General features: G+C 36.0%; 2 protein-coding genes across 4 annotated transcripts in view; one reads left to right on the top strand and one right to left on the bottom strand.

The window, feature by feature from the left end:
• The window catches only part of PDE6C (phosphodiesterase 6C), a 34,104-nt gene extending 29,893 nt beyond the window's left edge, over positions 1 to 4,211 (top strand). The window contains exon 22 of the mRNA XM_080598643.1: positions 1,054 to 4,211. Coding sequence (XP_080454769.1) covers positions 1,054 to 1,124 — 71 coding nt within the window. The 3' untranslated portion in view covers positions 1,125 to 4,211. The remainder of the gene's footprint in view (positions 1 to 1,053) is intronic.
• LOC308197701 (protein FRA10AC1 homolog) lies at positions 1,039 to 27,151 on the bottom strand. 3 transcript variants are annotated; one of them, XM_080598657.1, is made up of 15 exons: positions 26,981 to 27,151; positions 23,952 to 24,028; positions 21,462 to 21,554; positions 21,334 to 21,379; positions 20,266 to 20,342; positions 19,528 to 19,611; positions 18,932 to 19,016; positions 12,609 to 12,654; positions 9,059 to 9,172; positions 8,242 to 8,284; positions 6,903 to 7,027; positions 6,238 to 6,276; positions 4,740 to 4,824; positions 4,229 to 4,285; positions 1,039 to 2,200 (listed from the first exon to the last, which is right to left on the bottom strand). In XM_080598657.1, exons 1-14 carry the CDS (start codon positions 27,011 to 27,013, stop codon positions 4,243 to 4,245), a joined length of 990 nt encoding a protein of 329 aa, XP_080454783.1. In that variant the 5' UTR covers positions 27,014 to 27,151; the 3' UTR covers positions 1,039 to 2,200; positions 4,229 to 4,242. The 3 variants fall into 3 exon arrangements, with proteins under 3 accessions (XP_080454783.1, XP_080454782.1, XP_080454781.1); XM_080598656.1 differs by lacking the exon at positions 1,039 to 2,200 and having other exon boundaries at positions 2,634 to 4,285; XM_080598655.1 differs by lacking the exons at positions 1,039 to 2,200; positions 26,981 to 27,151 and adding an exon at positions 25,848 to 26,785 and having other exon boundaries at positions 2,634 to 4,285.

Genomic DNA, 27,151 nt, shown 5'->3' with positions numbered 1-27,151 from the left:
ATAAAAAAAAAAAAGTGAATTATTTTGTCTCTTTTAAAATGTGCATTGGAATGAGGCCATGCACATTTGTGAAGAACAGATCTGACACTATCAAATCAAGGCCATGTAAATATATGCGTTTGTTAAGTCAGTTCATACAAACAATAACATGATGCATGCTGAACCACGGTCATTTCTCTAGATCACACTGACCTGGCTATTCTGAGCCATTCAGTAAACAAAATAAACATACTTGCTGAACCACTACAGTGGAAAGTTCAGAACAGAAACTAAAACAGTATACAGTATTTAACTAAGAAAATAAAATACATATTTAGTAACATAGTGTTGATTATATCCACAAATTACAGAGGGTAGGACACTGATTATGTGACATGTTTCAATGCAGGTGGAAAGGGTCGAAAATGACCTAGTAACATGGTGATCCACAGCTTTCAAATGTAAGTTTTAATTCTAATATTGGTATCTTACCTTAAATGAATCTGGAAACACAATTTATTACATTGAAAGAATCTTAACTGTGACCAATAAACATCTGTGGAATCATTTGAGTGTGATATTAACAGAACCAGTTGCTATGGATAAGAAATATTTAAGCAGTCTCTCTCTTAACTGGTTATAACCAAGGGATTCATGCAGGGTTGGATCAAAGTTCATACAATTAGGTCAAATTACATTTTGTATCATCTCATTCAAAAATAATTTCAAAGATGATATTGATCCAAGAGTTTCTTTTGCATGGCTTGCATACTTCAGTTTTGTATGTGTGGGAGAGAGTTATATAAGCTACTGAAACTTTCCAGGAAGAGTGGTTCAGTGTGTTTGGTCCTTTGAGAAATGTGGTATCAACTGGTACTTCATATACTTACATGTATGTATAGTGTGTATTGTTGTTGCATATTCCATTTTCCCAGACAAGTAGCAAAAACACTTTCAACTTTCAGAAGGTCAAACACACATAATATCCTTATAACAAAAGCAACACTTTTTAAACAAGAAATGAGAGCAACTGAAAGTAACAGAAAATATTCACTTTCCCTTTTTTTTTTTTAGCTGAAAATGCAGCTGGAGGTGGTGGTGGAAGTGGAGAGGATGGAAAATCCAAAACCTGTATAATTTTGTAATTTGTCTCAAAGACACTGTTTCTGCTACAGAAAAGATATCGAGAAAGAACTTCAATGAGCCCCAGTGGATTTCTGCTTCGCATAGAATAGTATAGATCAATCTCTTAACATTCCTCTTAAACACTTGTCATTTGTTGGATATAATTTTCACTGGAGTAGAAGAAACAGTTACAATTAAAAACTGAAAAATCAAAAGACAAAAGAAAAAATAATGGTGCAAAATAAGTTACTGTGCACTCTAAATACTTTTTCATGACACAATTTATATACAGTATTTTTATTAAAATATGTAACTTCTGCACACTGTCCAGAAAAAATATAAATAATTTTGATAGATCTTATATGAAATTGCTGAATGAAACCTAACATGTACAATTTAATCAAAAAATTGTGATTTTCCTAACATGTATATTTAGATTTTTATATTATGTGTATTTCCTTAATCTGGCATTGTGTCCTTTTGCATCATACTCAGTACTAAATACAGTTCTAGTGCAAGCATTTCCTTCACTTTAGGAGAGCTAAACACAATTCTCTGGCTCATATCTATAAACAGCAGGGCCATGGTACAGTCTTTTTTCAAAACTACCATGGATAAATCTGCAAATTATAGTTATAGCTTGGAGAAGCCGCTTCTTTGCCCATGTGCAAATGGCTCTGCCCATAGTTCCTAAACTTAACACCTTTTATTTTAAAAATCTAAAAAGGCACACCAGAAACATATAAGTGAGAATTTACCAAGATACCTATACCACTATATCTATAGAAGTTTCTACATTCAAATGCATTTTAAAAAGCTCGTACTCCCAATGTACCTTTTTTAAAATACGGTAAATGAACAGAATTTTCTAGTATTTGAAAACCAATGAACTGGCACCAGTTTAATCTTGGGAGCAAGATGACAGCAGAAGTAGAACACATCAGAATTCACATTATCTGCCTTTCCACAACCAAGACAGACTGCATACAAATCATCTCTTCGTAAAAAAATATCTCCCTACAAAAACCTTCTGTCCTTGAAGCACGACAGAGACCACTCAATGCTTTCTACTCAGGTCTCATGAAGTCAGGTCCTCCTGCAGATAAAGAAAGGAAAACGGCTACTGTATTGTGCACAGATCTGAATATTCACTGGAACCAGTTCCAATCCTAAGAGGATCTGGATATCAAAGACAATTCCTGCAAGAAACGAGTTTGGCATACAGACTCAATCCTGCCCCCTTTAAACAAAGCAGAACCATACACTTTTTTTTTTTTTTTTCTCTGAAGGGCCCTCAACATCAAGAGAAGGGAGAGTGACGGAAAGATTTGCCTGTTTATATACCTCTGTAAGATGCTGTACAAAGATAGATACTGTGTGCAACTATCACTCAAAATTAAAAGTTTCCCACTTATTACATCTCTATAAATGGGCCAAATATTTTATGCAAATGTAGTTATGATATAAAACTGGATATTGTGTATTATTCTGTATTAAATGTAGATACAAAAGAAAGCTACTCCAAGGTTGTTTCATCATATAATTTTATTCAAACTGTATTAAATGATGTATTTAATATATATGCTGTAACATTTTATAAACATATTTTGAGGCCTCAAAACAGAGTTAGCTATCCAGAACACACACCTAATATGCAATACTTGCAGCAACAAATAGAGCAACACATTCTACAAAAGCCCGTTTGGGCAAGTTGCATACATGTAAGCAGATTGCTGCAGATTGGATTTGGCTCTCAACCAAGCTTGCACGATGACAGAGAATTAACCTTTAAATCCACCTTCTTACCTAAAGAAGCCTTCATGCAAGGCTACTTTTATTTGTTATTCAAGGACACACTAAATACGTCCTTGTACTGTCATCTATTATGTAAGTAAAAACTGTCTAAAATGTAATTATGTTAAGAAATACTTGTAAATAGTTGTCTACTCATTATGAGTGCATGTAATATGTTCATAAATACACTGCAACCATCTCTGTCACATTTTCCACATAAAATACTTACCATAAATACTTTCTACAAATAGATCTACAGTGGAAAGCACTATAAAAATATATTTTCTATAACATTAACATTCCTCAGCTTGTATTACATGAACACTTAATTCAAAAGGGTTTGTCCTTTTTATCTAAAGTAATTTTCATCCAACAAAGAAAATGGCCACCGTAACTATTCATGTGCAGACTGTTTCTTTGGAAATATGCAATAAAGAATGCTTAAAGTTGTGTTTCAATTTGAAAACAGAGATGAATCCAGTAGGTTTCTCAAGCACTACACATTCTTTACTTGTATATTCAGGATTACACTTTAAAGAAGGATTAACATTCTATCAATGCTAAGGAGATCAGAAACCACAGATAACATACAAGCTACGTGTACCTCTTCAGTGGCAAGCCACACACTTTATTAAATCAAAGATTCCAACAGCCATTCAGATTTTTAGTAAGGAGTGGAATTACTAGTCACATTATATTATAAATAAAATTTAAAACAAGGTCACAATGAAAACTTTTTAAAGAGCAGGGGAGACATTTCAGATATGATTTACTTAAATTCAAGTAAAATACACTGTTGACAAAAATGAACTTCTCTAATGGCATTTAAAAATACTTACACAGGCTAATACCTGAATATTGAAGTCTACATGACTGATAACTTCAAGGCTATTAACTCTTGTTTAATAAATTACAAACACGGATACAATAAAGTGTATGTTTTTAAACCAGTAACAGAATCTTCTAAAATGCCCTTTACAAAAATCTGGCAACTGAATTTTGGGATAAAAAAAAGAACAGCCTACTTCTGTGGTATACTGTCAATAAACTATTTTCTTGCTTGTTTACCTTCTTCCGATTTTTACGATAGGGTGTCATAAATCTTTTGCTATGAACTGAAAAAATATTTCTCATATTTCAAGAATATTCAGCTTACCACAAGAAAAAGAAAGCTTTTAGCCCTGAAGCCTTCTGCAAAGATAATCCAGTCAGATGGTTCATATGGAGTGACCGTGGGAAAGGTACGTTGTCAGAAAGAGGTTTATGGTCTCTAATTGTGAATCAATTTCCAGATACTCATCTAGACAATTCATGAAGAAAATCAACCTACATCAATTTCAAGTCTCAGAGAAACAAGTCTTGAAAGTATTCATCAAACTCTTCTTCCCTGCAGAAAAATAAAAATATGTCAAAGAAAGTTCTGCTTTTGATCTGTATCTAGGAGATAAACTTTGTATGAAAAACATTTAGCAGATTTCTGGTTAGAATATGTCTGAATTATGTACCCAGTATAGATCACTTTGACTTATTCAATACATTCCCATACCCTTCGCATTTCCTCTTCTGTACAACAGCAGTGATTTGACTGTCAAGATTTACTTCTAAAATAGTTAACAGGACAGTAGCAGATAATACAGCAGTGGTAATGTAGCAGCTTGACAAAGGTTTCTCCTCCAGTGCTGTGTGTGTGTCCTCTTATATAAAAAAACATTCCTAGATTCACTACATAGAAGGAGATTTGACATAACTTTAAATGTCAGAGTCATTAAAACACTCAGTCTCTGCCTTTGCAGTTCTAGATGGTCACAATACCAGATAAAAGTTAACTGTGATGAACTAACCGTGATTTTTCATCTGTTTCTTGCAGAGGACCTTTCCAAAAATCAGCATCTGAAGGACCGTCTTGCACATCACTGTTATCTGAATCTGTTAAAAAATTTAGAGTGCTTAAGTAATAAGTTTTGAATGAATTTATTTATTTACTTATTTATAATAAGAGTAAGTAGGTAGGGGAAACTTTTCATTTTAACCCCGAGAATAAAAAAACGCTTTACTTTGAATGAAGTAAAAATTAAAACATTTTCTAGTCTTATTCAATACAGCACCAAGAAGACTCAGGTATCAGTAATTGATATTTTGGCCAAACATAGTAAAAATCATGTCAGAACACTGATCTTGATAAAACAGCAGTATAGTACTTTGTAAAATGAAAGTTTTATAATAACAACCACTGTATTACAATACAGTTGTATTACAATATAATTTGTGATATTAAATGAATGAATTACTTTACTACTTGAATGACACATCAATGGTAATGTATCAGTGAAATTGCCAGAAAATATAGATTACATAACTGTTCCACATAAGTATACAGAAGGAGTGAAAAACAAGAAAGTCTCATTATCAGGGACTTGACTTACAGACTTACAAAAAACAAACAAAAAAAAAACAAAACAAAACAAAACCAAAAAAACCCACCACCATTCTAAATCTTTCAATAAAGATTTCCACAGAGACTTTGGGCAAGATCCGAGTTTTCAGAAAACTGCTTTGGGTCTTCCTGTATCTCTATCCTGTATCCTTCCTTATCTAGGACATTCCTCAAAGTATATTGCACAGCACAGCAATAAACAGAAACATTCAGTCCTTTCTTGAGACTCTGCGGCATGAATTAGTATGACCAGAAGATGGGGCTTATTTCACCAGCAAAGAAATTGGGTACTAGAATTACTGAGATACAAAGATAACCACTGCCTAAGGAGTCACTGAGACTCTGAGCACATCCATCTGCAATGGATCTCTGAGGTACTAATGGTGATAGCTGGAAGACTTTGGTTAAAGCCTAGAATTTATTTGGCATGGTGTCTTCTCCCACTGCTCTCCTATTAATTTTGTGTATTCAGTACATATTTCTATTGTTCAATGAAAGGAATTGTAGTACTCACTGTATTAGAAAAGTACTTTATTTACACGGCACATATTTACGTACCTAGACCCGTGCAATTATTAACAATAATTGGGATATTGTTGCACCATCTGCTTTTTTCTGGAACAATCTACCCCTTTATTTTTTGGACTATTTTCATTGTGTATCCAACCACACTTTTCTTCTTTCCTTAAAGATTTTCTTCCTAAAATTTGTTATATTTTCTCCAATAATTGTAAGTAATTATGTTGAACCTTACTATCTCTGCTTGTTTTCAACATAGCCTTCTTACCATCTTATCAAATATTAGAACTGCCAGTGAATACAACTAATACCAATGACAAATGTATATGAAATAATACAACTTATTATAGAAACATAAAGATGCAGAAGATATTGAAATACTCTACCTTTATCAGAATTATCTGAATCTTCTGAAGAAACCTCATCTAGAAAGAAACACAAATACAATTTAAAAAATAGTAAGCTTATCTTGGTTTTATCTGTTATCTTAAAATGTTTACAAAGGATACTTGTTACAACAAATTACACATAAACATGTGCTCATGCATACATACTCAATTACATTCAAAAAAAGAAAGCAAACACTGAAGCAAAGCATTTCTTTTCATAAGTTCAAAGATCATCAGTTTGAGCTCAAATAAGTTATCCCAAGATCTGTGGTGTAAAAAGGTTATCTTACATTTCCAAAATGCTTTCAACTCCCCAAGGAATTAGGTACTTCAGAACCCCCTCTGGTATGCAATATCTGATTTTTGGACAACGTACAATCTAATATAATATCCAATTCTTGAACAAATTTTTGTGGCAATAAACATTTTTCAAAAGGTTCTTCCTCTCTATATAATGTAAGAAATGAATCTTTTTTTTTTCAAATAAACCTTTCTCTTTAACCTAAAAAATTTATTTTTTTGACTACCTATGTTACAGTCTAGAAACAACTGCATATCTACATATTTTGCATATCTATATACATACCTATATAGGTATGGTAAAATTAACATTCCTCTTTTTTTTTTTTTAATAATATCGAAGGTTTAAAATTTAAATGTACCTTTATGGGCCTTTTTTTTTGACTTCTTTTTTGTTGAACGAGATAATTTTGTCTTCTTAACTTTTGGTTCTTTAGAGCTCAGTACAGCTGTGCCTCTTTTCTTGCTTGCTTTGATTTCTTTCCTCCTTTTAAAAAAAAAAAAAAAAAAAGGTACATCTTCTTTGGTATATATATATACCCTTCAAGCAAGAGTAAATCTTAGGTATTTAATTCACTCAAACAGTTGCCATTTTTTTCTGAAGCTTATCATTAGTTAAACAAAACAACAAAAAAAATCAGCTGACGCAGAAGAATCTTAAGCCTAAGAAACTGCTGCAGACCGACAACCCATGTATTTTATTTTCCATGTGACTTATGTAGGCTTACTGTATGAATATAACGATTTATTTCCTGCTTCTTAATCTAGAACAGTCAGGAAAATTATTTCTAAGTATGTACTACTCTAAAGCCAACTAAGGGAAAATATGCTTGACCGTGTTTTTTTTGAATCCATGTGGTTTTACAATTTTAGTTCCAAAAAGAAACAAGACAAATCAAACAAATCTGTTAGTTAATTGTCATTCTTAATATGTGCCTACACAGCACTTTAATGAAATTGAGTATGAATTATCTTTTAAAATAAACTACCTTTTATGTATAAATCCATCTAGACACACCTTTCATTTTTGTTACTTTAAAACAGAAACAGTATTTTCCTAGCTCAAAGGTTTTCCTTTCACATGCTTTTTAGACACTTTAGCGATTAAGCTGTACAACTGAGACCACTTCAAGATCCAGAAGACCATAAAATTGGAAAAGCTGTGCAATTCAAAAAGATTACAGACGATAATCAAAAACAAATCAAGTGTTAATGCACATATTTTGTAGGTTCCAAATAGAGTATTTTAGTTTTCTCTGCTATTAGGAGTGATTCTCAAAGACGAGCAAATACTTAAATTCAGAATTTCAAAGCACAGTTTGACTCACACGTAATAATCCTATTTTTTAATAGAGGAAAAGCTTTCCAAATCTTAAACATGGGAAAAGATAAAATAAAAGGATGGTATTTTTCATAAACTTTCTGAAGAGAAAAATAACTATTGGGCTGAAACTAAGAAAAGGAAACTTTGGGGGAAGGAAGATTCTTCTAGTTTGGGAAGTTTTGTACTTTCATTAGCACAAAAGTACGTAAGTCTCAACAATGTGAAGCCAATGACTTTATAAGAACTCCAGAACAGAATCTACTTCAGTGTCAATTAAGTTTCTAATTGTCTAGTTGAACTTTTATCCTTATATGCTGTTATTCATACTAGCAACATATCAATAATTCAGCCCCCATATTTTCAAAATATTTAATTACCGGTGATGAAAGTTTAGTTTGTAGGAACATTCTGGACATAGTCCTGAAAAAGAGAGAATGAGAACACCATAGCCATGTATTCGATAAGCACAACTAATAAAAACTTATTAATAAACAGATCAAATTGTTCTACAGTTATATTGAAGATCCACAAGTCTCTTACATCTTCACCAGAGACCAAGTGTTGCCACCTGGAGTGTTTTGTGCACAAAACAAAAAACACTATTAGCTTCTTTTACATAGAAAAACTGTGTCAATTGTTCTAAGTTTAATTATCTGCTGAATATAGCAAAATGTACTGAATAAGAAAACCCCACTCAAGAGACAAGAATAGAAAAGGAAGCAAGTTAATTAAAGCTAGACTTTTTGGAATAAAACAAAAGATGTAAAAATAACCTCAGTTGAGCTGAAGGTGTGCAAAAACTTGACTGTTCCGAAGCCCTAAAGACTCCTAAGCCACATAATTAAGCAATGAAAATTATGAACTTTCCTTGCAAGTCAGTATTGTCCAATAAACCCAGACATGCCTGTATAGAAAATAGCTTATAAGTTATTCTAATTTTATGACATCATGAATTATACAGGATGAAGTGCTCAACCTGTAACAGCTTTGTCATACATAACAATAGTAGCCATTCTCAACAAATCAAGACCATTACTACCTTTAATTAATCAAACAAAATTATCTCCTATTCTACAGCTTATTTTCCACTTTTCATGAACTAGTATCATTATCATTAGGTCTCACTCTATAGCTTTTCAAGAGCAGGATACTCATTTTCTTTTAGGTTTATATATCCTTGAAGGATTGACTTACTCAATTTCACAAGTGCATTCCTCTTTTCACCGTGTTCAACATAACCAAAATTCACCTCCCAGCTCTTCAGGCCTTCTTCCTCATCACAGTGCTTATTTCCACAAGAAAACTGACCTTTAAAGACATCAGAAATAGCAAACCATGGTTCAGTGATTAACATGCATAGGCATGGGGTTGTTATTTCCAGTTTTGCTCAGTTTTTGCTTTTGTTTTCTTTCAAAGAAAAAAAGCCCAAAACTAAAAATAAAACCTAGATTAAGGAAACAATGACTAATAATGACAAAACAATCATACTTGTCTCATATTGCATATTTGCAAAGAAAGAACAACTTAAACCAACTTAAACTTCCTTTTACATTGCATAGAGGAAGGAAGATCTTGGGGGGGGGGGGGGGGGAAGCCTAATCCTGAACTAGGATATATACTATGCCCTAAATGATAACTTGCTTATCAGAGCATGATGGATCAGCAGGTGCAATTCAGCCATACATCCTTAATGACATAATCTATCCAATGTACAATGAATAAACAAAATTAAGATGTCCATATTCTTATTACCTTACAAATTTACTTGATATACTAGACATACAATTTGCGTTTTAGTGACTTTCCATAAACACTTTCCTTTAAGGAAAACAATACTTAAAAAAATAAATTTAATTCTGTGAAAAAGCATGCAGCAGCTTTAAATGTTTCCTTGGGTTTATTATATTAAGTACAACACTAATTTTAAAACAACATACATGTAATCAATGTTGTTTACACCACTGGGTTCCCAATACTGCAGTAATAAAGACACACATATTCACTTTGCAGAGGACTAATTTGTATGCAGAGCTGGTGGTAAGGATCTATATTAATAGGCTCACAAGCAGGACTGTTTGTGAACGATTAACCTCAGAACATTCTGTTTAAGCTGCTAACTAATGGATTGGAAGTGTTCTCAGATACTTAAGTTCTGCAATTATATTCTGCCATTATAAAAAATTTTGAATTAATATATTTTCAAAATGTTTAACCCCATGAAAGGTGTGGTTATCAGGAACCTGTATCATCAGGAATCATTTATACCAATTATTAAAAAAATGAAAATCAACAAGGAAAAATTTATACTATTTAAGAGTTTTGGGAACTTAATCAAATTCTGTTTTATTTTTGTTTGTTTGTTTGTTTTTTCCCCTTGTCCTCTGAAAAAAATCAGTATCTTCAGATTGCTAAGGCAAGGAATGAACTGCTAGGTAAGCCAGGACTTTACTGTGTAGGTCACCATAATTCTGTGACTTTATACATATACATATATTTATGACGATCTAAATATTTTAAATGATGGTGGTTTTTGTTTTTGTTTTGTTTTGTTTTTTCCTAGAAGATCCTTACTCCATACCATATATGTATACAAATGGCCAGGCTTTTCTCAACCTCTTCTTTCACACTGCAATGCCTAAAACACATGCTCAAGCCCTGACTTGAATATATAATTCTACTGTTCGTGAAGTTTTTTTCAATAGTATTTATCACTGTAGAATGTCATAAAAGCATTACAAGTATTTTTTTCAAAGAAGTAAGAGATCGTTACAACCCCCTTTCACTCACCCTAACTCTCCTTCCCCATGACCTTACAAAGAAAGGCATGTAAAACAAAGCAACCAAATGTGAATAACCCATCTCTATGTTCCCTTCTTAACATACCCCAAACCATAACTCAATCCACCAGCGGCGGTTCTCAGCACCACTATTACTGTCACAGCTAAATTAAGCACATACTCTCCTTTTTAAAATATGAATCATAATTCATTCATACATAGCTGACCAGGTTAAGGTAGGTATTAATGCTTTATTACACTTTAATTAAAGTAATTTATATTACTGACTTATATTAGAAAATAGCAAAAGAAAGACATTAGTCATGTCTTTCTTAAATAACCACTTCAAACTACACTTTGCCAGAGCATCTCATACGCTAGGTAACAGTGGATTCTTGCGCCCCTCAGTGGTGAGAGATACCATTTCTCAATTCTTACGTTCCAATTGTTCTACAAGCTTTATACTTTTCATTAGAAAGCTTAAAACATGTAATTCTGCACTTTCTCCTGCATTTTAAAATATAGTGTATCAGGTATTAAAAGCACAATGCATCTTTAAATTCTTTTCTCCCTCATGAAGTCACAATAATTCATAAATTATGAATTTCTCATTTAACTTTTGTCATCTTTTAAAAGTGTTCATTCAATAAGACATACAACTGTATCAAATTTAGGTACCTGTTAACATAATCTGTAGTGCTGAAAGCAACGTATGACTACAACTACCTTTAGAAACATGATGTAAAAAAAAAACACAACAAAAAACACAACAGCATTGTATTTCTAACTTCTTGTAACGCATAATAATAAATAGAACTGTTTACAGATCTTTTCTGATCAACAGTATCACTCCACTCAATTATCTTGCATGTGCATGCATGACTCCTGAAAACTGCATAGGTGTACGAGCATTCTACCCCCAGGAACAGCAATACGTTCACATAATTTACTTGCTTGTTCAGTTACTTGAAAACTCCATGCCCCTAGGCAATGAAATGAGGACCACTGTGCAAGTTCCAGTAATACAATGCTATCAACCCACGTACAGAATCAGCTAGAATAAGTTACCGATTTATAGACAGAATAGGAAGAGATGACAACCATTCTCACTGATGGTTTCAAAACCAGGTTAGCCTGAAACAGATGTCGTGTGTAGTACTTTAATTACGAAGTTAACATGTTCCAAAACAACACTGGAAAAACTGCTAAAAAAAATATCTTTTGAGAAAAGAATTCAGAGACTTCAATTAAAGGTATCAAAGACTATTAAGTTAATGTAGAACTACTGGAGAGAAGCAGCTGAAAAATATATCCATGACATTCTACATTACCAAATGCATTATGTTGGTGTCCATTACAAATTTGACCTTGTGAAAGTAAATTACATGTTCTCTTAATTTAGGCTGGAGAAAAGGAGGCTCAGGGGAGACCTTATTGCTCTCTACAGCTACCTGAAAGGAAGTGGTGGGGACCTAGGGGTCAGCTTCTCCTTGCAGATAAGTAGCAATAGGAGGACCTATCTGGCCTCAAGTAGCACCAGGGGAGGTTCAGTCAGGTTGGAAATTGGGAGAAATTTCTTAGGGTGGTTAGGCATTGGAATGGGTTGCCCAGGGAGGTGATGGAGTCACTGTCCCTGGGGGTGTTTAAGGAAAGGCTGGACGTGTTACTTTGGGATATGGTAATATTGGTGGTAGGGGGACGGTTGGACCAGATGATCTTGGAGGTCTTGTCCAACCTTTACGATTCTATAGAAAAAAAAATAATCTATGCAGATTAGCATGCACACTAGAGCTATGTGGAATAAAACAGTGAAGTAAACAGTTACATCAATTTATTGTCTATCACCATCTGATACACTTATCAGCATAAATTGTCAAATACTGTCAAAAAAAAATTATGTTGAAAAGAAACAAGAGAAGCAAAAGGCAAGGTCAAATGCAATATAAAATGAAAGAGAGCATTATTACCTTTTCCTGAAATTACTTCTTTCTCGTGTCTCCATCTAAATCCAAACTGTTATGATAAGAAACAAAATCAGTTTTGAACAGTCAATGTATTCAATAATATAAAGCCTATTTTCAGTGACTGATGTCCTGCGTTTCATTCATTAAATTCTGGTTACTAAAATTTAATTTATCTGTTAATTAAAAGTATCTCTCTCCTTCTGCTTACCAGAAGTATCCCAACTTACTCATGCAATTCAAATTCTAGTAGATGCTGTGTTTGATAGCGAATAACTTTTTAAAATGTTTCATAGCAGGCAGAAGAACAAATGGGAAATTGGGACAGACTGGCTTTATTAAATACTTCATTGTGATTTTGTCCACACTAAAAACTGAGAAGACCACTGGAATACTGAAAAGGCATATGACCACAAACCAATGGATCACCTATCACACCCTAAATACTATGACAAAAGGAACAGCTAAGTTATATTTCCCTTTACATTCCCTAGAAACTTCACCTGAAGATAACCCAGCTATTGTTTTTGTTTTCCAGTAGAATCTGCTTCATCCTCTCAAAATGCCAAGTAGTCTAGTGAAAAGATCAAAGACGGAAAGGTCTGAGAACAGCCTGGGAAAAACTATTTTATTTTCAAAACCTCAAAACTATTTTATTTTAAACCTCAGTGGTATACAACTTCTCCAAAAAGGGCTATTTTGTATTTTCATTTAAAATTCATGAACATGTGATAACAAGAAGATAAAATAAAATTCTTTCTCTGTAAGCAAAGCACAGAAAATGCTGAACTTCATGTTAAAAGTTAGGGGGGTGAGGGTGGGCACGATGAGGGGAGAAGGAGGGACAAGGTTTCCAAAATTACAGAGGTAGGGGACAAATGGCTGTAAAGCCCATCTCTGGCACCTGTGTTCCAAAGCATCCTTTGGAATACAAAGCTGCCCTTGAGGCACCCAAAGACTGAACCCACACAAACGTGCATTTTCCAAGATGCAGTGACATGCATTCTGTAATATATTGGATTGGTTTAAAGGTTTTTTTTTTTCTTTTTTTTTCTTATTTTAAACACTGCGCAGAGCCTAGGTATCTTTTAATCCGTGTAGTCTTTATTGCCTTTTTTTTTTAAATAAACCATAATAATTCCTTATCTGAAGGGCATCAGTAGGGAGTTTTCATGAGAAATAATATGTCATTCAAAGAACATTGGAAAAAATGGAGTAGCAAATGTTCTGGCTCTTAAGAACATGCTACAGACTCATAAATACTTTGCACCTTAATAACCAAAGCTGAAAAATCGAGTAGAAAAGCATCAGTACTCAAATGTTTTGTCTGTACTGATTTTTCTCAAGTCAATATATTATGTAGAGATGTCTAAGAAAACTAAAAATTTGAATATCAATATTTGACTCTTGAAATCAATCCACTAATTTTTGAATTTGTTTTATAATATAAACAAAGTTTTCATATATACTGGTTTCGCTTTTGTAAAAACAAACAAACAAAACAAAAAAAAAAACCAAAAAACCACACAGAAGATCAGGTTTCTGCTATCAGATAATTAGCTGAGGTTGGATCAGGTGGTGCTTGTCCATCTGCAATGTGGTCTAAAGTACCAGTTAAACCACTTATGCTTGAGTCAAAAAAAAATTAATCAATAGTGAAAAAAAAAAAAACACAAACAAGAACTCTGCTGAGGAGTTAAATGAAAACAGAATGTAAAGCATATTTGTAAATACAGAACCAGTAATGGAAATCAACAGTTGATCTACAGTGTTTTTTTATTCCTGTTTTAAAGGGTATTCCAATTCTGAAAAGCTTGTAATACAACTGAAAAATATTGCAAGTTTAAGATTAAATGTCAACAGTATTTTGGCATCAATTTTGCATGTGTGTGCTGCAGGCTATAATGAGTGAAATGCTTTTTTATAGTCCCTCTGCCACTTCCCCAGCCACCAAGTTATCCATGCACCCTTTTGCTACTTCAGTACTTTTCTGCATTTTCTCTCCCAGTCCTAACATGACCTGTTATGATATAAATCAGTTGATATCCTTCACAGAGTATTTCTGCAACAGTATCAAGAAAAAAAGAGACCACAATAACAAGAAAATAGGCAGCCAGAACCACCAACCAGAAGCCCAGTTTACTGCTTGGATGAAACCTGTCCTTATCTGCAATTCAATTTTTGCCCATCACTATTCCACCAACTAATGGCAAATGACGGAGAGCAAAAAAGGCTAAGAAGAAACCAATAAAATAAAAATGAAGCAACAACTTAAGTCCTCTAACTAAACCAAAATACCAGGAACAGATTAAACTACATAGAAAAATTAAAAATTAGGGTAGGTTCATCAATAGTCAGCCTGCAAAACGAAGGAAAGCAGAAGCAGTTATTCTGTCTCACCTTCCTCGTTAAATGAGTTCAGCAAGATACTAAATGAGCTATTTCTCTACCTTCAAGGTAGACCAAGACTCAGTCGAGCAACTCCAAAATGTTTTTTATGGGACTATCAAATGGCTAACTTATGAAGAAATGATGTTTAAAAAAATGTGAAAGATCTTTTAATATCCATAAAGAGTAAAATTCTCAATTGAATACAGACTGCTTTCATAATACTTATTAGCTGCAGCAACAACTAACATGTCCACAGTGACATCTTTCAGAAAAGACAAAAGGTATAAATTTAAAGAAAACTGTGGAAAAATGCCACAGATATTTTAAATATTTTTCTTTTCACAGAAAAACCTTCTATACTGACAAAAGTGAACATATTAACATTACCAAGTGAAAGACAAGTTGGCCTAGAAATCTGAAAAAGGTCTGGGAAAAAAAAAACACAACAAAAGAATAAAATATTCTGTTTAATGACCAGGTGTCAGATGGATTTCATTTTTTAGCAAATGACAGACATTTCCAATCTGTTGAGCTACAAAACAAAGCAGAGACAGCAAATAAGAATCCTTCTGGAAAAATACAAAGGCTAAGAAAACAGAACATTTCTAGTCTAATGCCTAACAAAGTAAAACTTATATGCAGAGCACTCTCACGCTCTCCCTTACTGCACAGCAAAATTGACAATAGAGCTAAAATATCTGACAATACACAGATGGTCATTTATCATCCTCAAAGCTTGCAGACAAGATGCACAGAGGTACAAAGACAACCTTGACCTCAAGTAACTCTGATCTAGGGAAATGTAACGAGTAGCAGACACACCATAGGCAAAAGTTGTCAAAGCACACTTATCCAATGTCTACAAGCAGCCTCATATCAGAAGACCACCTTGGCATTGCTCAGTAAAATTAAAAGCAAAGGAAATGATGACATGCAAAGAAAAAAAATAATGTAACCCTCTGTGTGCAATGCAGAGTTCGTTGTTGATGCAGCAAAACTGTGAGAGTTGCACCATTAAAAAAAAACCTTGGTGTTCAGTTGTCACTCTGCCAGAGATGTTTCCTTATTCAGTGCACCTTCATGGTAATGAGGTAAGATGCAGATGAGGAGGAATGGACTTCTTCCTCATTGAACATAAGCTTTGGTCTTTCTCTTTTTCTCCATGTTTAGGTTACTAAAAACTGGTTATGAACTTCTATTATTGACTGCAGGTGTGTAATTTTAGGAAGAACTAATTTGAGAAAAGCTAACTAAATTTGGTAAAAGCTCATCTACACCCCCCAAAGAAGTACAGAGAGACAGTGGCAGTAAAAAGAACTCAAATAATACCCTGTCCCCTGCTGCTTCAAGGGCCGTCACAGGAGCCAGCAGGCCATCAAAGGTGCACCTCCCCAACCCCAGAGGGGTACAGAAGGACAACATTGGTTAGGAACCCAAGGTACCAACTCCAGAGGAATGAACTGCCAGGGCTGTCCAGGCAGAACCATCAGCCCCATTGTCCAGGTGTGAAACCCATCATAATGAGCCATCAGGAACAGCTCTCTGGATCACCTTTCAGATGGAGGGGTGAGACACAACATGGCACACAGGGCAAAAGCTTTCTGGGACTGCACAGGATTTATTACAGGACGTTTAGGGATTGAACTAGAGGCAGAGAGGGACTCTGAGAGCTTTGGGGAAGAAAAAGTGCAGAGTAAGAGAAAAGTAAGGAGCAGGATGATGCCATTGGTACTGTCTTTGTGTGAGTGCTCTGTGCTCATGTCTGCAATCTGTGTGGATGATCCTGTATGTACATTGTATGTACATAATAATAATAACTGTAATTATTATACACTTATATGGCTGTACATGTGCTCTGTGTGGGTGCCTACGAGGAATACATTTTCAGCCTCATTACTGGTTGGAACTGGGTGCAGGGAGCTGCAGCAGCCTTGCCCCTTGCATGCTGTTGGGCCCAGCAATTCCTTTAACAAAGAATATCAACTTAATGAAGCTGTACACAGGAGATATGAGGCTTCTTATTGTTTGCTTTTTGAGCTTCTTGTCTTTGGTAAGATGGTCTGCTGATTTTTCAGACCTCAGCAGGGTGCTTCCCACGAAAATGATACTTACCATTATCCACTATTTAGGAAAACTGAGTTCATTTTCTCAGAAGAAATGTTCTAAATGAGATCTTAACTACAATCTCTATGCGTAGGTCTGTAGAAGAATTAGCTGGCTAGAAAATTTTGTCTAGTAGAAAAACAATTATACGTGTGAAAAGACAGATGACTATGTATGGGCAAGTCTCAAACTATGTTTTTTGATAAAAGCTTTTTATAGATAGATAGATAAAAACACACACGCAAAAAAACTCATTGCCAAGTTTAGCACCACCTAACAGCATATAAAGAAGCATCATCAACTATGAAACAAAAGATTGACCAGCTTAGAAGCTTGCCATCCACCCTACACCTCTCATAGCACCAGCACTGCAAAACAGAAGGCACGAGGGGCTAAAGATAACTGCCTCCAGTTTCTGGAAAACAGAAAAAGAATCAAGGCAGAAAAAATCTGAAAGCACAGGCTGCATTCCGTTGGTGTGAACATGAACTGATCAGCAGCCTATTTCTGACTCCAAGAAAAAAAACTTGCTTTTGGCATCCTTCTGTACCAAGCATGGGCATGGATAAATCAATAATCAAGAATGAACTGGAGAAAGGACTCTTGCATAGTCAGAACATATCTGAGGACAGAAAGCCTAACCTAATAAAGAGAACAAATTACCTGATGTATCACTTACGCTGAAATGGCAGTTCCAAAAATATAGGTAATGACTTACTAGCATAAACAGGAATTCAGAGTGACCTCAAAGTTAGGACAGTCACATTTGAAGTCTGACAAGGGAATACTGTTCACACAACACACACACAAAAATAGGAAACTGGGGCAAAAGAGTTTCCCACAAAAGATAGCAAGCATATGGAAACTTGGCACAGTAAGAAAAGAAACAAAATCTGTAAGCATGCTCAAGGGAAACTCAGGTTGGGGCGGGGGTGGGGACAGGATATAGAGGGATATGAAACTGTAGGAAAATAAAATATTTTAATTTTGTATTTTTCTGTTTACTCATCTTTAGAAGGCTGTCCTCTTTTCTGCCTAATATTAGAGTTTAAGCCCAGTCCTTGCAAATATTTACCAGTGAGTGTAATTTTCAATACTATAAATAGTCTCAAAGAACTTTATATAGACACTGTTCGCAGGGCTGGGTTGTTACTATGTGCTAACAACACTAATAGGCATTTGAGTTCAGCAACACTTTGCAAAATTACAATACAAAATTCACATACTCTTTTTGACTAAAAGGTTAGTCAAAAACTTGGAAACAACAAAGACTGTTTTGGCTAAGAAGGAAAACTGGTCTTGGAATTTGTTTGGTTCTCTTAAGAAATTTTATTTATTTACAAAAAAAATACAAATCTTGTTTCCATAAACAGAAAAGAAGAACCAGCGACAGATACTGCTTTAGAACAAGCATATCCAAAATTGTTTCAGCCACCCTTCAAGTACAAAACTCTCTCTCTTTAGACTTTTTTTTTTTTTTTAACAGTAACATTCCCAACTTTTTTTTTAGGCTTCATCAAATGCTTCTCTCTAGACAAACCCCTCTAGCCTTCTCTCCCCAGCCTCTCTGCATTTTGTGCCTTTCTTACACACAATGTACCTCTTCATAAAACCCTATCAGAGAGAAATGCTTCTATTCCCACAGAAGCACATTTTTGGGGCAGTGACAATGCTTGGATTCAAAACTGCTGCTGCTTATTAAATAACCTGACAGTTTCTCTCAACTCTCTTTCTAGGGAAGGGGTACTAACAATCTGGTTTCACAACATATACACTGTTGTAAGAAAAAAAAGGCATACTTTAAAACCAAGATGATTTACAATAATGAAACGTACCTTATTCTCTTTATATCTACTGAGATCTGCTATACAGTATTCTTTGAATAATTTATCATAATACTTCTTTGCAAGTCTCTTCTCCCTGTAAAAAAAAAGGTATTATTTTTATTAAATATAGAACATAATACTATTTATTTTATATTTTAATGACATTAACCAGACAAAGATGTTTTGTTTCATCTGAAGAACACAAGTTGTAGAACTAGAAATGCAAAAGAAATACACTCTTTGAGATAAGAGGCAATTTCCACAAAAGCAGGAAAATGCATCTAAAATATACCTACAAAATCACAAATTAAAGTGTTTTTTTTGTTGTTGGTTTTGTTTTTTTTTTTAAAGAAAGGGTTCCTTCAGGATTTTCAGAACAGTCATCTCAGAGAATGCACAAATACTTTTTCCTTCTTTCTGTCACCAATTCATTTTGCCACTAAGTCATATTACTAAACCTCTTAAAGGTCTTTCATTTCTAACTGCATTAAAGATCAAAGAATGATCACTAAGTATGAACAGTAATTCTTAATAAATAGGGGATATCATAAATTTAGTACAAAGTGATCTAAAAATACTATGTTTTATATAATAGTTCCAGGTACCAATTCATATCTGCTTCATCATCTTCATTCCACAGGAATCTATGGTTTTCTCTTATAACATCAAGATCCGTCTTGTCATTTGCTCTGTAAAAGAACGCAATTTTATTTTAGTACGATATAACGTTAACATGAAAAGTCAGTCACATAGTAATTTGGTAAACATCAGTATTCATCATTTTTATCTCTACCTCACTGTATAAAGGAATTACTATGGAATAAAACCATTAAAAAATGTATTACTCCCTGGTATACCATTTCCCAAATGAAAAATCCACAGTACTAAATGGTCACTGAAACTGTGGATGACATAATTCTGTCTGAAAATTCTTTTTTCTGAAGACAGTTATGGATAGCTCTAAAGAAGGATATCATTATTCTGGACAATGGGTAGCAACTTTGAAGATTTGAAAAATGTTCCAGACTGATACTTTGAAGGTACTGCCAGATATTTCTCAACACACCTTCAATTAATGCTCACCTGTCATCTTTCCTTTTACATAACAAACCAGGAATTAATTCAGCTCATGGTAAGTTCTTTTATAAAAATGATGGAAAATGAAACAAGGCAAGTTTGTGCTCCAGATATTTGCAATGACTATCCTTACTACTTGTGACCAAAATAATTAGTAGCTTGATACACACACACGTCCCTCTCTTCCCCTGAAGATACAGTTTAACAGCTTTGTGTAACAAGGGGGTTCTGAGGACATCAGGGGAAAGACTGCTAACGGTTCTTACCCAGAACGTCGGAAATCCTCCTTTTTGCCACCATAGTATAAAATGTAGTCATTCACAAACTTTTTATGTCTTTCATACTGAATAAAGCAATTAAGGATTCTGTTTCAGTATTTAAATTATTTTACTGTTAGTTTAAAACAAAAATAATAATAAAAATGTTTTATATACTTAGCAGAAAGATTTTTTTTCTCAAAAATTTTTTGGTAATTTCCAGAAAGAAAGGAATTAATTAGCAACTTTTACCTAATAACCTCTTATAGAAGCTACCTTCCAAATACTGAACTTCAAGGCAAATTCATCTTTAAAACCTCAACCAGCTGCCGGAAGTTTATAAAATTGTCTTTCTTCTCCAAAAATGCTCTATAAGCATATATACAGAAGCTAGTTTAAATCTTCAGCTGTAATTCGGAACAGCTTCTTAGTACTACTGCTTTGGTTTAAAACATAATATAAATATTTGCATCCTCAGTAAGTTTGCAGATGACAAGTTGGGGTAAGCATCTCTCTGACAGAGGGTAGGAAGGCCCTGCAGAGAGACCTGGACAGGCTGGGTCGAGGGGCAGCCAGCAGGACCAGGGAGGTGATTGCTCCCCCGTACTCTGCTCTGGTGTGGCCGCACCTCGAGTACTGTGTTCAGAATGGGCATTTGTGAAGCAAACACAGCAGGTTTAACTGGCACAATGAAATGCATTAAATACAACATACAATCTTGTGTTAGTATTTGAGTCACTGAGTTAAAATTACGGGACAGTAAAGGTCTTAAATAGGCACCACTTAAAAACGCTAGCAGAAACGTATGAGTCTCTACACAATGAGTTTTGCAGTTATTCTAGAAAATAAGGGCTTCTCTGTGAATAACAACTGTCCACAACATCAGGGGAACTGATTAACATATGTCTCCTTTACAAGCATGAGATGGTTTACAAAAAGAACCTAATTTGAAGAACTACTCAGTGTCTGATGCTGCACTGTCAACTGCTGCAATAACCAAGATATCCAAGTATTTCAACAAAACAGATAACCTCTGCCCCACTGTCAAAGTTGAAGAAAAATTAAATAGAAGGATACAGCATCCATCGCTATCAAGTGAAATCTTCTTTTTCTTGCTTCTTCCCTGTTAATAACAAATATGTTTGAGTGAAAGTTACCTTTACATTAAGGAAAAAAGCCTCACAAGAGCATCAGATTAAAGATACCTATCCCATTCTTCAGCTGCAAATTGTCTGTGAGCCACATTGCCTTGTTTTGCTTTTTGGAATGGCTTTACCAGAAGGCTCTCTTCCTTTGTGCTACAGATAAGGGAGAAAAAAAGGGAGAAATGTTAGTCAAAAACTTTCCATAAGCAATAGCATTTCCATATCCAAACTTTGCACTAACTCAAGTAACAAAACCTGCTATGCTAGTTTCTACGGTTTCTGTCTATTTAACTCAACATTTCAAGCCCTTTATAAATCTAGGCTTCACAGCCCAGTAGAAAAAGAAAGGACAATATGTTCACTGAATAAGAGAGACTGTTAATAACACTATCCTATCCTTTCATGCTAATGTCTCAACACCTCATTAAACAGTTCTGCCTCTCTTAGTGCAAGCATGGTAATTTAAAACTTATTTAAGTACTGTCTTGTGAACCATACATGTCAGTGGCCAGCTAAAAATACATTCAAATTTAACAAAGTAATAAAAGTTAAATATAAAGTGATACACTTCAGCTTAGTAAAAGGTATATTTAGTTAGTTTCATTCCTCAGTAGAAGTGAAGAAAAAAAGATTTTTCCATAATTACCAGCTGGCAGAAAGAAAGGAAGTCAGAAACCTGTAGCCAGCTGGCCAGGGAATTTATATTCCAAGCTATGGGATACAGGACTCTAGAAACTAAGCATATCATTTGCTCAAAAGGATCTGTAGGCACAAAATTCCCATAAGGAGATTCCATAAAACAGCAATACAGAAAAAGCTTAAGACTACTATCGTCCTTAAAGTGAAAATAATATCATCATAGAGTAAGAAAAAGATATACACATATGCAGTGAACCCACATTAGAGCCCTACTGGGAATCAGCAGCAGTGTGCCAGAACAAGGGTAGCAATGATATTTTTGAAAGGCTCCTGATGGTTAGTTCCACCTAGGAAGCAGAATGGCGTAATGTGTAATGGCCTTTTAAAGAAAATCAAAACTGAACAAAACTAGTCACTGTTTTACTGGAGAACAGCCATATTTATAAAATAAATGCCTTCTATTATTCCAATGATTAAAACACTGACTTTTTCCCAGAATGTAAACACTAGAAAACCATTCCTTCAATTTCATTACAAAGGAAAATATGCAAGAGTCCTAGGAAAGTTTCCAGAAAGCCTTCTTAAATAAAGTCTAATAACAAAGCAAGGAAGAGGCAGGAGAAGGTATGAGAAATGTATGTATAATGTAGGCAAAATGTTTAGTATGGTGCAGAAAGTGTCCAAGGATTATGGTGCCAAAGCAAAATAAATAAATAAATAAAAATCTTAATGATATAATAAGATCAGACTACAAAATTCAAGTTCACTACTTCTGCAAACCAATGGAAGAATTGGCAAAATGGTCTCAAATAAGAGATATGTCGTTACATTGCAAGGATTGAGTACCAATTAATTCACCAATACAATTCCCAGGTCTCTTCATAAATTAAATGACTGTAGTGGTTTAAACTTGGTAGGCAGCTAAGTACCACACAGCCACTTCCTCACTTCCTGCCCAGTGGGATGGGGGAGAGAACAGGAAAGATAAAAGTGAGAAAACTCATGAGTTGAGATAAAGACAGCTTAGTAAGTGAAGCAAAAGGTGAGTATGCAAGCAAAGCAAAGTAAGGAATTCGTTCACTGCTTCCCATCAGCAGGCAGATGTTTAGCCACTTCCAGGAAAGCAGAGCTCCAGCAGGCATAATGGTTACTTGGGAAGACACGTGTCATATCGCCAAACATCCTCCCTTCTTCCTTCTTCCACCCAACTTTTATTGCTGAGCATGACATCATATGGTATGGGACAACCCTTTGGTCAGCTGGGGTAAGCCGTCGTGGCTGCGTCCCTTTCCAGCTGCTGGTGCACCCCCAGCCTCCTCACTGGTAGGGCAGCATGAGAAGCAGAAAAGACCTTGCCTCTGTGTGCAAGCACTGCTCTGCAACAACTAAAACGTGTTTTCAGCACTAATTTCTAAGCACTAAATCCAAAACACAGCACCATATGAAGAAAATTAACTATCCCAATGAAAAAAAGCAAAATAATAAACAAGTAGCAGCAGTTCTTCACTTCCTCCAAGCAGGTGTTTTATATCTACAAAGCCTGCTGCTACTTGGCCTCTCTTGCCTTGCTTTCCTAGCAGTTTCACGTTTCCTGATGGATCACAGTGAAGTGAAGGGAGCAGCCAAACTCCAGCAGTTCATGCTAGTGCTCAGAAAAATGAAACACACTGCTCCAAGAACCGAGAGGCACATAGACACCAGATGGACATGGCAGAACAGATTTTAATCAGTTGTCCCTGGGAGACAACATGCTTTGGCAAGCTTGGTGTGCGGAAATGCTGGAATCTGAGGTTGATTTTTCAAAAATCAGTTCAACACCAGACTTTACATACCACAGCATAATTTTCTACACAGTAATAGACCATTTGTACACAACACACAATGTAAAGTATTAATTCTGTACTACATTACCTTTTAGTCTTTTGCACAGACTTCTCTCCATTCTCCTCATCACTGAAATCAGAATCATAGCCGCCATGGCCACGCGCCTGGAAATAAATAAATGACAATGCAGTCAATATACCTGCTAGAATAATACGGATACGGCATAACTAGAAATGAGTACTGTGCATCATGAATAAATAAAAGACACTAAGCACACAATCAAGTGCAAATTCTCACATATGTTTAAACCAAATCATATGCAACATACAAAGCAGAAAATTTTCTAAATAACATAGGACAAAGAAACTATGGTTTCTCACAGACACTGTCAACCTGTCAAAAATCACTATATAAACAATTTATATACAGGTGTTTCCATACTTAATCTCAACAGATGCAGATAAAAAAGATGCTAAAACACTTTTGGTCTTTCAAACAATCTCTTATACAGAAAAGGTGAGTATTTTCCCCAAGAGCTACTCTTTCAGAAGGCTGGAGGACAAAAAATGACGTGCCTACATTAAAAATAATAAACAAGGAGGAGCAAAAATTTTTCTTGGGCTGTGGTACAACATTTGAGATTGTTAGATCTTATATAAATATCTGGAAAGCTGATTGAAATGATTATCTAAATACAAAATAAGATGCCTACAAAAGCATACAGTTTAATCGGCACAACATTCATACCACGAAATTAAATATTTTTCCCACACATTTTTGGACCATTATTACTTATTATGTTATTAAATAATAATAATAATCCCATATCTTAATGCCATCAAAATGAACAAGCACTAGCTAAAGCCCAAATCTGTCACCTCCATTTTTCAGCATACAGTTACATATGCAGTTCTCTCAGTGGAAGCACTGGCTTCAGTCGATCCCACCTCCTCTCTCTCACTCATAATCTCATATCTTCCTTCTAGCTGTCCAGCTGCAAAGTGTTCTAAAACTACACATGAGCCAGATCAAACCACTCATCCAAGTTACAACAAATGATCTCATAAAAAGTTCAAAGATAAATTCAGGGTGAAGAAAACCAACCACCCCTGACCGATGTCCCAATACTTTTAAACCAATGCGTCTCTGAAGGCACAGTACGGCAGCAGTCCTGTGGTGTGTATACCAGTCCTTGTGTGCACAGACAAGTACTGCACCAAAGCTGTGTTCATGCATCAGCAGCTCCAGCAGCGCTGAAGGCACTCGTGGAGACCCAGACCGAGCAATTACTGACTGCCCTGCATGCCTTGGGACGGTACCAAGATGACCTGACTTTTAGGTAAGACATAAAAATGGACTCCAACAAAGAATCTCATGAATACTTCTGTCTCTCTGAAGGAAAGTGTAAACAGACACCTGCTTAACATGAAATTTCAAGACTGATTTCTCCCCTACCCCGCAAACAACCCAATCCAGAATACGTAAAATTTATTTCATATTTAACTGTAGTAAAAGACAGGCAGATAACAAAGCTTTGTGTCCAAACTAAGAGATTTTAAAAGATGCATATGTAAGTATGGTCATGCAAAACTGTCAAGAAAATTTAAAGTAACTACTTTCACTACTTGATAAACCCTCCCATATCACGGTTGCTTTCGTATTTTTTTTTTCAAAACCTAAGTATGCCTTTAGTAAATAAGTAACTACCAAACATTTTATCAAAGCGTGAATCTGAAAATTACATAACTTATTTGAGTATTTTATCTTCTGCACCAATGTTGGACTTTTTTTTTTTTTTTTTCCAAACACCACTACAAACTGAAACCACAAAAGTAAAACAAGTACTAAAACAAGTGTACTTTGGGATACACTTAAATCACTGACAGTTAAGTAATCCCAACATCTTGGATTCACTTATTGCAAAGCACCAACTAAATTAGAGCTCCTATAAACTAGCAATTTACACACAGTAAATGTACTAACACTGCACGTGTCTGATGGCAGACAGGAAATGTCAACTGTTGATGTCAACACATGGTACTGTGGACTCCCCAGCACTGCATTTGCAGGAGGCACTGGCATCCAGAAAAGGGTGCAAACCCTTTAACCCTCTTTTAACCCTTTTCACTGAGGTAAAGGCACACTAGTGAAATGGGCACATCTAGAGCTGTTCATGTTGACTCCTGATTTACAGCTGAACTGAAAATGTAAAAAAAAAAAAAAAAAAAAGGCAACACAGTCGTACACACAAACTCCCAAGTCGTGGCCCCTCATCGCACAGCTCCTGTCACAGGCATCACTCAGCCTTCCCTCTGCCTGCCCAGCTCACAGGGCTGTGCTCCTGTCCGTGCCCAGCCCCAGGCAGGCCCAGTGCTCGTTTTGGCACACACAAACTGCTCTGGGAATGCCTAAAGGGGGGAGTCCAGGATCCAGGAGAGAGCTGCAAGGAGCTGAAGGCTGGAAACTGACAGGAAACTGAGCGCAACAGACAAGGATCCGAATGCCTCCCTGCTAAGTGCTCCTGCACCTTCCTGTCATCTTCCAGGCTTTGCTGGGACTTTGCAACCTCCACTCGGGTGGAAAAAAAATTGACAGGACGTTCAATTAGCTTCACAAAAAAACGATTATGAAATGTGTTTACACATACTGCATGGCGAACGCTCCTAACAAAGAGAAAAGCCACAAAGTACAGCCTCTTTGCAAAGGTTTTTATTAAAACTCAAACTAAAAAAAAAAAAAAGTAAAAGGTAAATAACAGCAAGCAGGCTACGGCAGTGGGACTCAGAGGTTTGTGGGGTTCCGCCGTGAAAAATGACACTGAGGGAAGGCCTGGGTTGGTCGTAGGCAACTTCCAAAGCCACTTTCACGCCCTAAAAGCTTCCCTTCCCTTCCCTTCCCTTCCCTTCCCTTCCCTTCCCTTCCCTTCCCTTCCCTTCCCTTCCCTTCCCTTCCCTTCCCTTCCCTTCCCCTCCCACAGCCACCCGGCAGGCCGCGGGCCCCGCAACGGCACAGCCCCCGCCGCCGTGCGGCCCGAGGCCTGCCCGCCGCGGGCCCCTACCCCGGGCCCTCCCCGCGTCCCTCCCTCCCTCCCTCCCTCCCTCCGCGGCCCCACTCACGGCGGCGCCGAGGCGCAGCTGCTGGGGCACCATGGCGGCGGCGGCGGCGGCCGGCCGTGGCCGCGGACGAGGGCCGGGCCGCGGGCCCCTCCCGGAAACCGGGGCCAGAGGCGGAGCGGGGCCGCGCCGGGAGCTGCCTGCGCTCGGCGGAGGGGCGCCGAGGGGCTCGGG

Source organism: Anser brachyrhynchus (genome assembly GCF_964034855.1).
Source record: "Anser brachyrhynchus genome assembly, chromosome: 6".
In the NCBI taxonomy this organism is placed as follows: Eukaryota; Metazoa; Chordata; class Aves; order Anseriformes; family Anatidae; genus Anser; species Anser brachyrhynchus.
Note: the sequence above shows the minus strand (reverse complement) of the source record. Positions and strands in the feature narration are given on the sequence as shown.

Excerpts from the sequence above, each read along its gene's own strand:
- LOC308197701 (XM_080598655.1), bottom strand. The coding sequence starts at position 25,946 with ATGCCAGTGCCTCCTGCAAATGCAGTGCTGGGGAGTCCACAGTACCAT. Across the intron at positions 9,173-12,608 it reads AGAAGTAATTTCAGGAAAAG|GTCAGTTTTCTTGTGGAAAT; the intron begins GTAATAATGCTC and ends ATGTCTTTAAAG. Across the intron at positions 8,285-9,058 it reads GAATGCACTTGTGAAATTGA|GACTATGTCCAGAATGTTCC; the intron begins GTAAGTCAATCC and ends TCTCTTTTTCAG.